Source organism: Mya arenaria, chromosome 8 (genome assembly GCF_026914265.1).
Source record: "Mya arenaria isolate MELC-2E11 chromosome 8, ASM2691426v1".
In the NCBI taxonomy this organism is placed as follows: domain Eukaryota; kingdom Metazoa; phylum Mollusca; class Bivalvia; order Myida; family Myidae; genus Mya; species Mya arenaria.
Window position 1 is genome coordinate 54802097 of NC_069129.1, and position 12854 is coordinate 54814950.

The 12854-nt window shown below is 42.1% G+C and overlaps 1 protein-coding gene across 1 annotated transcript in view; it reads left to right on the forward strand.

Annotated features, from left to right (window-relative positions):
- Positions 1 to 12854, forward strand: part of LOC128243796 (protein-glutamine gamma-glutamyltransferase K-like) — a 32023-nt gene that overhangs the window by 11187 nt on the left and 7982 nt on the right. Inside the window, exons 8-15 of the mRNA XM_052961745.1 lie at positions 2892 to 3005; positions 4541 to 4715; positions 5949 to 6087; positions 6669 to 6778; positions 6899 to 7061; positions 8662 to 8798; positions 11225 to 11322; positions 11778 to 11982. Of these exons, the coding sequence (XP_052817705.1) occupies positions 2892 to 3005; positions 4541 to 4715; positions 5949 to 6087; positions 6669 to 6778; positions 6899 to 7061; positions 8662 to 8798; positions 11225 to 11322; positions 11778 to 11982 (1141 nt within the window). The remainder of the gene's footprint in view (positions 1 to 2891; positions 3006 to 4540; positions 4716 to 5948; positions 6088 to 6668; positions 6779 to 6898; positions 7062 to 8661; positions 8799 to 11224; positions 11323 to 11777; positions 11983 to 12854) is intronic.

Here is a 12854-nt window from a genome sequence, read left to right on the forward strand (position 1 = left end):
GCATGGTCGGCGTCATAAATACTGATTTGTCCTTGATAACGCGTGATCGGCGTCATAAATACTGCTTTGTCCTTGATACCGCGTGGTCGGCGTCATAAATACTGCATTGTCCTTGAAACCGCGTGGTCGGCATCATAACTACTGCATTGTCCTTGATACCGCGTGGGCGGCGTCATAAATACTGCATTGTCCTCGATACCGTGCAGTCTGCGTCATAAGTACTGCATTGTCCTTGATACCGTGTGGTCGGCGTCATAAGTACTGCATTGTCCTTAATACCGTGCAGTCGGCGTCATAAGTACTGCATTGTCCTTGAAACCACGTGGTCGCGTCATAAGTACTGCATTGTCCTTGATACTGTGCAGTCGGCGTCATAAGTACTGCATTGTCCTTGAAACCGATTGGTCGGCGTCATTAGTACTGCATTGTCCTTGATACCGCGTGGTCGCCTCATAAGTACTGCATTGTCCTTGATACCGCCTGGTCGGCTTCATAAATACTGCATTGTCCTTGATACCGTGCAGTCGGCGTCATAAGTATTACCTTGCCCTTGATACCGCTAGGTCGGCATCATAAGTACTGCATTGTCCTTGATACCGTGTGGTCGGCGTCATAAGTATTACATTGTCCTTGATACCGTGCAGTCGGCGTCAAAAGTACTGTATTGTCCTTGAAACCGATTGGTCGGCGTCATAAGTACTGCATTGTCCTTGATACCGCGTGGTCGCGTCATAAGTACTACATTATCCTTGATACCGCGTGGTCGGCGTCATAAACACTGCTTTGTCCTTGATACCGTGCAGTCGGTGTCATTAGTATTACATTGTGCTTGATACCGCGTGGTTAACGTCATAAGTACTGCATTGTCCTCGATACCGCATGGTCGGCGTCATAAATACTGCTTTGTCCTTGATACCGCGTGGTCGGCGTCATAAACACTGCTTTGTCATTGATACCGCGTGGTCGGCATCATAAGTAGTGCACTGTCCTTGATACCGCGTTGTCGGCGTCATAAATACTGCATTTTCCTCGATACCGTGTGGTCGGCGTCATAAATACTGATTTGTTCTTGATACCGCGTGGTCGGCGTCATAAATACTGCTTTGTCCTTGATACCGTGTGGTCGGCGTCATAACTACTGCATTGTCCTTGATACCGCGTGGTCGGCGTCATATATACTGCATTGTCCTCGATACCGTGCAGTCGGCGTCATAAGTACTGCATTGTCCTTGATACCGTGTGGTCGGCGTCATAAGTACTGCATTGTCCTTGATACCGTGCCGTCGGCGTCGTAAGTACTGCATTGTCCTTGAAACCGCGTGGTTAGCGTCATAAGTACTGCATTGTCCTTGATACCGTGTGGTCGGCGTCATAAGTATTGCATTGTCCTTGATACCGTGCAGTCGGCGTCATAAGTACTGCATTGTCCTTGAAACCGATTGGTCGGCGTCATAAGTACTGTATTGTCCTTGATACAGCGTGGTCGCGTCATATGTACTGCATTGTCCTTGATACCGCCTGGTCGGCTTCATAAATACTGCATTGTCCTTGATACCGTGTAGTCGGTGTCATAAGTATTACATTGTCCTTGATACCGCTAGGTCGGCATCATAAGTACTGCATTGTCCTTGATACCGTGTGGTCGGCGTCATAAGTATTACATTGTCCTTGAGACCGTGCAGTCGGCGTCATAAGTACTGCATTGTCCTTGAAACCGATTGGTCGGCGTCATAAGTACTGCTTTGTCCTTGATACCGCGTGGTCGGCGTCATAAACACTGCTTTGTCCTTGATACCGCATGGTCGGCATCATAAGTACTGCATTGTCCTCGATACCGCATGGTCGGCGTCATAAATACTGCTTTGTCCTTGATACCGCGTGGTCGGCGTCATAAACACTGCTTTGTCCTTGCTACCGCATGGTCGGCGTCATAAGTACTGCATTGTCCTTGATACCGTGCGGCCAACGTTTTAACTTCTGTATAATCCTTGAAACCGGATGGTCGGTAGTGTTGACATCGTCAATTATTTAACGCTGACCATGATCCTTGATACCGTGTGGTCGGCATGGTGACATCGTCAATGATTTAACGCTGACCATTGTTCGCGATACCGGGTGGTCGGCATGGTGACATCGTCAATGATTTAACGCTGACAATTGTCCGCGATACCGGGTGGTCGGCATGGTGACATCGTCAATGATTTAACGCTCACCATGGTCCTTGATACCGGGTGGTCGGCATTGTTGACATCGTCAACAAGTTAACGCTGACCATGGTCCTTTATACCGTGTGGTCGGCAATGTTGACATCGTCAACAAGTTAACGCTGACCATGGTCCTTGATACCGGGTGATCGGCATAGTGATATCGTCAATGATTTAACGCTGACCATTGTCCGCGATACCGGGTGGTCGGCATTGTGACATCGTCAATGATTTAACGCTCACCATGGTCCTCGATACCGGGTGGTCGGCAATGTTGACATCGTCAATAAGTTAATGCTGACCATGGTCCTTGATACCGGGTGATCGGCATGGTGATATCGTAAATGATTTAGCGCTGACCATGGTCCTTGACACCGGGTGGTCGGCAATGTTGACATCGTCAACAAGTTAACGCTGACCATGGTCCTTGATACCGGGTGATCGGCAATGTTGACATCATCAATGATTTAACGGTGACCATGGTCCTCGATACCGGATGGTCGGCAATATTGCCGTCGCCGGTCATAAAACGTTTGTTATTGCAAAGCAGGGTTATAATTCATTTGCGTTTACATTGTGTGCATATACAAAGGCCTATCACTCCTTCTTAAACACGTGTTGAAGGATGCCTCTTTGTTGAAGGAGGTTAACTTAACTATCATGTTCACTTGTGTCCCTTGTTTTCAGTTTGAAGAGGGTATTTTGGACGTGTGCTTCTCGCTGGTTCGGAGGGGCTTCGGACCGAAAAACATTAGAGCTATGGCACAGCCCACCAAAGTGGCTCGTATGATCGCCAAGATGGTAGGTTTGTTGAGACTTTGAGATTTTATCCACAGGTCAAGTTGGGGACGTGACTGCACCGCAGGTACAACACTTATAACAATGTCGAAATAGCTGGTAACCAAAGGCTTTAAATTAATCCATGTTCATTTAACTTCATGTCCCGGTAAAGAAACGGCAGGCACATATGGACCATCGCTGGACTCGTCGCACTTAATACCCCAGTCAATTGTAACCACGCCCCTCCCCCCCCCCCCCATCCGGGGAATAGCGGGGAATTCGACTTTCGGTCCAGCCAAGCCCGGGCAAAATCCCCGACTTGCGGGGACGACATGCTGGTAAAATACCGCAAAACGCCCCCACCCCCCTCCCCCACCCTAGGTAAGGCCATTTCCCCGCTATTTGGCGCGAAGACAAAGCCACCGCATTTACCCGGCACTGCGAGGCCATTTGGAAGGTAAAAACACGGTCCATTTCCCCGCGGGTATCCCTGGTACGCCCATGGACCGGGGGGGGGGGCGTGGTTACAATTGACTGGTACATAACCCGCTCTGCTTGACCAAATACTAGTAAGTGCATCAGGGTCACTCGTTTTGCATTAAATCGGGATACTTGTAATTGATATGAATGTGAACATATTGTTACCGTGTTGTGTACATTGTTTTCTTCTGCTTGCTGTAGTAGCCACTGATGACAAGATGAAAAACTGGTCGTGTCACGGGTTTTAAAAGTAGTAGTAGTAAAAGTAATGTCCGGAATGCACGGTTAGTCACGAAGTCTTAGTCGACTATGAAGCAATGTTGTTATAACTATTAGTTGTCCAACGCTCACTTCGAAAGTATCCAAGTAAAACAGCATACAAGTTTTATGTGTTTTATTTCACTGTGATAATAATGAATAACAGTGGTAACAATTCCTTTTCACTAGTTTAAAATGTTCATATATTTTGTAATTTTGATAGGAAATCCTAACAGAGGTGTATCCTCGACGCTTGTCAAAACCAGAATAATGTTTTATCAGTATCTTTTGGTCAGTATCTACCACGTGACTGTCACAAGGCTATTGATAAGTTAATATTACATAACTTTTTTCCATGCTGGACCGCCGCATTTAGAAATAAGACGTTTTAACAACAAAATGCGCTTAGGGCGATATGAATTAAAGATAAATATCTAAAGCATGTACTTGTAACGTGGTGGATACGTAACGAACAAAAGAACATTGTAAAATTAATATGCAATGTACATTTGAATATTGCAAAATATATATGTATTCTTATAAAATAAAATTCAGTGACTAAAATGCTACAAGTAAATTATTGCAAATAATAAGCGTTGTAGCACCACTGCAGTCTTTTGCAGCAAACTCATTTGAATAAATAGACAGAGTAAAGTCAAATTTTAACCTAAATTCGAAAAGGGGTTTTAGTTTAAGAAATGCAAACTATCCCTGCCCCAGCCAAATCGAGAGCTTGGTTTTTGCTTCCAGCTGTGCCATGAATTGTTATAGTTGCGATTTATGTGTTCATGATCACACGTTTTGTCTTGATCATTTAGGTAAACGCATTTGACGACAACGGTGTACTTGAGGGTAACTGGTCGGGTAAATATGAAGGCGGCAACAAGCCGTGGGCGTGGGTGGGGAGTGTGAAGATTCTACAGGAACACAAGAAGACTGGACTTCCGGTTAAATTTGGACAATGCTGGGTGTTTTCTTGCGTCACGACCACTGGTATGTAGAGAAAGGGATACAAGTTGATAAATAAACTAATGCTTTAATAATCGGAACTCCTCGGCCATATTTATCGAAAACAACCTCGAATGTATATGGACGGTTTACATACACTCTTTAAGTCCGCTGCAAGTAGATCGCGTAGTAATTTATTTTAGCAGTTAAACTTAATGACTTAACTCTATGGAATCTTAATTACGTTTGCAGTAAAACACTTCACTGGGTATCAATTTAAACTTAGATCAATAAATACAAGCTACAACATTTTATTTATGATATAATTTAAAACAATTACGGACTACTTTTACTGGTGTATCGGCATACATCCGAGGTTATTTTCGATAAAATGGCCGAGGAGTTCCGAATGATGCTTTATTTAGGGTATGGTCGGGTAGAAAATTTGAACCTTATCGTTATTTACCAGCGGGTTTTCGGGTACTCGTGTAAACAATAACGCGGCAGAATGAAAACGATCTTAAATATTAACCATGTCGTTTGGAACAAAAATCAATTTGGATTAAAAAAAAATCATCGTTAATCGAAAGACGAAATACCGTCTCTGTTTATGTGAGCTTAGTCTATTATGGTGGTATGGTATGGCGGGGGGGGGGGGGGGGGGGGGGGTCATCCATGAAAAAATGTACATGGAGATGAAACACCTTGTTTATTCACGGCAACAAACATCGGGAAATAAACACCCAAAATCATCGAACATAAGATGGTAAAGCTGTATTGTTCGGGTGCTGTCTCAAGTAACGGTGAATCATGAAGGTGCATAAATAGATGCCATTGACGTGTGCGTAACCATTATGTTGTACTGACCATAACTTCGGACCTGTAAAGCTATTGACATGAAGCTTAGCACATGTGTCTTTGACGACATCCATGTTGAATGTGCAAAATGCGTAGCTAAAGTGCCTGCTTTTTTTCTGAAATATTGTTTGATACAGTCGAAACTTGTTGGTTCGAACCCGCTTGGCTGTAATTTTCTGCTGGCTCGAACTGTATGTAAAGGACCGATTTCTTTATATTGAAGGTAAGCATTCTCGTTTGGCTCGAATTTACCGAGGCGCGAGGTATTTACGCCGGTCCCTGGAATTTCGAGCCAACGGGGTTCGACTGTACTCTGAATAATGCCCATTGTTCAACTGAGAGAAAATCTGTTTTGACATATGTTGATATTTTTCCATTGCTTTATGTGAAGTTTATGTACCTGTAGCTATTTCCCAACAGTGTGCCGGGCGTTAGGCATCCCGTGCCGCTCTGTGACTAACTTCGCCTCCGCCCACGACACAGACGAGAGCCTGTGTATCGAGAAGTACTTTAGCGATGAAGGGAAACACCTACCAAACCTGTCCTCGGATTCTGTGTGGTAAGCGGTCCTTTTCATGGCTAAACTATGTATGATGTCACCTTTAATTAAGGTCTGTATCCTTCTTAGATGATTATAATGGCACAGACGGTTATGCACCAGTCAATTTAAACCACGGCCCCCGCTGGTCCGTGGGTATACCGGGGATAGCGGGGGAAATGGGACGTGTCTTTACCTTTCAGGTGGCCGCGCAGTGCCGAGTGAATGCGGTGGTTTTGTTTTCGCTCCGAAAATAGCGAGGAATGGGCTTTACCTAGGTATTCCCAAGTGCGGGGGCATTTGGCGGGGATTTTACCAGCAGTTTGTCGCCGCAGGGTGGGAATTTTGCCCGGGATTGGCTGGGCCGAAAGTCAAAGTCCCCGCTATTCCCCGGGCCTAGGGGGCCGTGGTTACAGTTGACTGGTGCATTAGAGGATATGTTTTTGTTTCTTCAACTTCTTTTTTCACGAACACTAGTACTTCACGAACAATAGTAGCAAAATATGCGGTCAATAATACGTTTAAATCAAAGAAGACACTATTACGAGAAACTAGCCGGTGACCATGTATCCATGCACGTTAAACTTCGTCCTGTGTTTCAGGAATTTCCATGTGTGGAACGAGGTGTGGCTTGTGCGGCCGGATCTGGAGCCTCGCCGGAAGTACGACGGTTGGCAGGCGATCGACGCCACGCCACAGGAGACGAGTGATGGTACGTCGCCATCAACGTCGTATATTATTGAAATTGGATACTTTGCTTTGATAAAAATTCATTATAGATGATAGATGCATTCGATATTTCCCATATGGCATTTCTCTTTCATGACCAAAGGTGTTTACACGTGCGGTCCGGCGCCGCTGTCTGCGATAAAGGACGGCTTGTGTGACACCAACTTCGACTCCGGTTTCGTGTTTGCAGAAGTTAATGCTGACGTAGTTCACTGGAAGCGTCTGCCAAACGGAAATACCAAACGTCTGAGGATACTAAAGCAAAGGTACATGCAAACGCTTGTTTGGAGTTGGGCACCAGAAAGCCGGCTTAACTTTAAAATCTGAGTGGCCGAGGCAATAGATGTCACAGTGGTTTGAACTCCTGCTTTGGTGCCAATTGACCGTTACAAAACATTTAACATACAATATTTATTTTTATTCAGATTTATCAAAGGGGACACTCCTATCTAGCCACAACTATCTAGCATATAAAAAAAACTATAAACTACTGCATTTTAATAATGTCAGAAAATCTCGAAATGCCTTAATGTCGGAAGGTCAGGAATTTCGACATTTTCTGAAATTTGGTACAGATCATATGACGCCAAAGCAGAAGTTCACTCACATTAAACCACTTCGATATATGTTACCCAAACCAATGTACGGGTGGCTGTGTTCCCAGTAAATGCCCTGTTAAGCTATTTTATATATGGAGTAGAACATCTTGGTCGCAAGTTGAAATTATCTTGTTGTTATATTTATTTTGTAATATATAAGTGTGGAAATTTAACCCGTTTTTAGTCTGAACAGAAGTCAAACTTTCCGTGTTGCCATCCGTGTTATCCCTATATATTTAAGATGTTTTAAGCTACGACTTCAATCTTTTAATGAAAAGTTGCAGAGGAAAAGTTGTCGCCTAAGCCATGGTGTACTAGAGGCGCGTTTTATTAAAGGACCTTATAGGTGCGACCTTCCATAATCCTGGAAACATTTATACATCGTTTGTCCGAACACCGTTTATCCGAAATCATCGCTATTTCGATTTTTTTTTTTTTAATTATAATCATGTTACAACTCAAATGGCAGCAAGTTGATTGTTTATTTCCTTAACTTAGCGTGCATAGATTCACACTACGCAAATATGTAGCAAAATAAGGACATTATGATATTTATGACATTATTAAAGAACTAATCAATGTACGACTAAGAGCGATATTTATTGTAACGGAACCGGCGGCAAGCTTTTCATCGCAACAGTTCCATGTACATGTTACAATAGTCTAATGGTTATGTCCACGGACCGGCAATCAAGCAATCAGGTTTAATTCCCGGTTACGCTATTTGTTAATGGTGACTTGATGTCGGTAATGTTTATGCCCAGTGTTAATAAAAACAGACTTAAATGTATCCCACTAGAATGTATTAACATACCATTACACATAAATTGTAACAACGCCCCCCATGTCCGGAGAATAGCGGGGACTTTGACTTTCGGTCCAGCCAACCCCGGCTAAAATCCCCGGCCTGCGGGGACGAACAGATGTTAAAATCCCCGCCAAATGCCCCGCACCCCAGTGACCAGTAAGGCACATTCCCCGCTATATTTAAAGCGAAGACAAAACCACCGCATTCACCCGGCACTGCGCGGCCACCTGAAAGGTAAAAACACGGCCCATTTCCCCGGCTATCCCCGGTATACCCCTAGACCTGCAGGGGGGGGGGGCGTGGTTACAATTGACTGGTGCATAAGTCGAAGATCTCGGCTTCTTATTACATGGTGATTTAGTTCCTTGGACCGATTGTACTGTATAACTGTCCAAGAACTTTACGGCTATACTAGCCTAAGAGTATATGTATTATATTTCTCATTCTAAATACATCTAGTGTTGGGAAGAAAATCAGTACGAAAATCCCGGACGGCAAGCCGTACATGATACCTGGCCTGACTAGCGAGGATAGCGATATACCTTATTCCGAGATCCGCCGCTTTGACGTCACGCACTTGTACAAGTACAAAGAAGGTACGCACGGTTCAAACCCACGCTTGATGGGGAAGACGTCGCTAATGTTGTAAGAACTTTGGTCTGACCCTTTGCTGTTTGTGTATCCTTGATAATTGTTGTAAATACAGTCGAACCCCGTTGGCGCAAACTCGCTTGGCTCGAATTCCTTATTGGCTCGAACTAGATGTAAAGGACATATTTCTTTATACTGAAGGTGAACAACGCTTGGCTCGAACTTTCCGAGGCTCGAGGTATTTTCGCCGGTCCCTTGGAGTTCGAGCCAACGGGGATCGACTGTACTGATCATGTTGAAAGAAGAAGGCAAAACAAAATGTTTAAACAAACAATACAAACGTTTCTACACGCCATGACTGTTATGTATCCCATCCATCGCTTAAGACATCCAACCGAACATGCTTCTATGAAACAAAATACAATACAAGTTAGTGACTGTACCGATGATAATTTTATAAGTGCGAAAAGAGAAAGAAAATTGAGAAATACAGCGACGAAAACGAAACAAGTTTTATAAACTCGATACGGAAAGTTCAGTTCTATTTTTAGGATGAAACATCTACATAAACTGCATTAATACTAAATACATATGAAAATATATCATTTTGCTCTGAGTTGGAATTTGGCCAATTCGGAATTTTAGGTTTCAGTGTGTGTATACCACGTGAAAAATTACGTCATATATGCTACGTCGGAAGGCAACAATTTAAAATGAAGACTTAAAACAACTTTTCTTTAACTACACTATTATAAATGAAACAAAGGGCAGTCTATGCCGGTTAAAGAGCCCCGCCTTCGTTCTTTTACCGGAGTTTGATTAGGTGATTAGTTTCATCAAACTCTTCGACAAACCTGTTTCCAAAATAATGTTTTGACAGTGCTCCGTCAGACGGCCGTTTTGTGAAAAGGTTTGTCGGAGTGTTTTAAGAAACTAAACTCTCAATCAAACGCTGGTAAAAGAGCGAAGGTGGGGCTCTGTAAGCGGCGTAGACTGCGCCATGTTTCATTTAAAACAGTGAAGAAATAGTGAAGTTATCTTTGTTAAAAATCTTCATTCGAAGCAAATTGTTGCCTTCCGACGTAGCATTTATGACGCAATTTGTGATATACACACTGGTTTTAGGCTGTAGGGCGCTGGCTTAAAGACTTAAGGTACCGCAAATCGAAATCAGGGATCCTTAGATCTACTTTTTGACATGACATGGTAAAATAATTAATGCACCCGTGTTACAAAATTGGATGTATGGTGTTATGCGGTTTAAAAAAGTGCGAATTAAAGACCACTTTATTTAAATGCGTTCAGAAGATTGCAACGTTAATTTGAAAGCAAGACGAAAAATCTTAAATAAATCTTGTTGAGGAACCGAGGAGAATTGATGATTATTGATAATTTCGCAGAAAATGGACATGTGTTGACTAAAAGTCCTTAACTACACTTACCACAAATAGTCAAAACGTCTTCAGCCGACATCGGGTTTCATTTGTTTAAATTTACACTAGCAAATAAACTTTATTAGTTACTGTTATGAAACAAGCTATTTGTATTAAAATTGACTCAATTTACATAACCTATTCTTAGTTGATGAAAAGCACTTATCGGTTACAGTTTGGGGCCCCTCAAAATATCTTTTGGATTTGATTGTTATAGCTTGTGAATAGTATTGTAAAAAAGTAAAATCACGCTTGTCGTGCCTTTAGCCTTTCAACGCCTTCAGCGCTTCTTTGTATTTGCTGTGATAATTCATACATTTCTATCGCAAAGGAATCGTTTCTGTTAAAAGAAAATGCAATCAAATGAAAGTGATTGTGATAAATGTTAAATTTTGATGCCTAGCAACCCTTTACAATATTGGTATTATTTAAAGTGATACTCTTATTCTAAACCAATACTTGTACACATGTATAACAAACATAAATTTTGAGCGATAAATCTACTAATCTACTAAAACTACTTACTAAATAATGCATTTATGGAGAATATTAATTACGGATAACAAGAGTGTATATAACCGTGTATTTGACAGCTGAAAAAGCAAAAATATTAAATGATTGCTGAATGCTAAAAGATTTACAGTGATCTACTATCGTCTTATAACTAAGGTAGAAATACCGTGTTTTCTGCACATTTCTTTCAAATTAAACTCGGAATCCTTCATAAGAACCATTAGTTTCGACATTAATTCATCTTTTCGAGAATATTTAAACAATTGTATTAATTATAGTAAATCTTATTTGGGAGTAATAGTGCATCTTTGAAGTATATTCTCGATTAATGATCATGCTGAGTCGGATTATATAAATTAGATAGCCTCTCAAACAGGGACCCTAAATACTTGCGAACTCATGTGCTATTTCGTTTATAAGCCACCAACATTCGTTGCAATTGAGTTATAATAAATAGTACACAAACATTATATTCGACCTTATAGGCTCTGATGAGGAGCGTCGCGCTGTGATGATGGCGCACAGGACCGCCAAGTCACCAATGGAAGGCACCTACGAGGAGGTCAAGGAGGAGGAGGAGGAGGTATGTTTCTCATGCATGCACAACTTAAAAAAAAATCGATATTTTTTGTCTTGGAACGAGTCATTATTTTTACGAAAATGCATAGAAACCAGTGATATAAGACATCTGACAAAAATCAGATCGCAGGTTATCATATTTCTGACCAAAAATTGATGTTTTATTCATTTTTCTTCAATTGTAAGTAATGCTTTTAGCCATAACTCATTAATTTACGAACGTAAATATGAAAAACTGCGATCAGATCTTTTGTCAGCAGTCATATTTCACTGGTTGTCAGATATTTACGCAAAAATCGGCTCATTCCAAGACAAGACAATACAGTTGTCAAATTGGCAAATTTGTGAGGGTGCAGCTTTAAAGACCCCGCATTTTATATTTCATCTGATATAATGATCTTTAACCAGAATTACATATTTTAACACATGTGTCTTAAAGGTTTTTTTTCTTTTCCTCAGGAATTGAAGTTTAAGCTGAAACACAGCAACGAGGTGATGATCGGCTCTGACCTTGACATTGAGCTCGTGGTCACGAACACCAGGGACACGCCCCAGAACGTAAAGCATCCGTCCATCAATGTGGCCCCCATATCCTACACGGGAGTTGTAGGAATCGTATTTTACAGGAAGCGATTCGATTCTCAGGTCGTGAAACCTGGACAATGTAAGATCCATAGACAATAGAAGAGAACATCAAAACACGCCACTCACGAAATAAAGCTGATGGGTCTCACTCGGTGAAATATAGCTTTTGGCGCTCACTCGTGAAATATAGGTTGTGGGTCTCACTCGTGAAATATAGCTTTTGGTGCTCACTCGTGAAATATAGGTTGTGGGTCTCACTCGTGAAATATAGCTTTTGGCGCTCACTCGTGAAATATAGGTTGTGGGTCTCACTCGTGAAATATAGCTTTTGGCGCTCACTCGTGAAATATTGGTTGTGGGTCTCACTCGTGAAATATAGCTTATGGCGCTCACTCGGTGAAATATAGCTTTTGGTGCTCACTCGTGAAATATAGGTTGTGGGTCTCACTCGTGAAATATAGCTTATGGCGCTCACTCGGTGAAATATAGCTTTTTGTGATCATTCGGTGAAATATAGCTTTTGGTGCTCACTCGGTGAAATATAGCTTATTGTGTGCTCACTCGGTGAAAAATAGCTTTTGGTGCTCACTCGTAAAATATAGCTTATGGCGCTCATTTGTAAAATACAGCTTTTGGCGCTCACTCGGTTAAATATAGCTTTTTTGTGCTCACTCGGTGAAATATAACTTATGGTGATCACTCGGTGAAATATAGCTTTTTTGTGCTCACTCGGTGAAATATAACTTATGGCGCTCACTCGGTGAAATATAGCTTTTTTGTGCTCACTCGGTGAAATATAGCTTTTTGTGATCACTCGGTGAAACATAGCTTTTGGCGCTCACTCGTAAAAAATAGCTTTTGGCGCTCACTCGGTGAAAAATAGCTTTTGGTGCTCACTCGGTGAAATATAACTTTTTGTGCTCACTCGGTGAACAATAGCTGTTTTTGTGC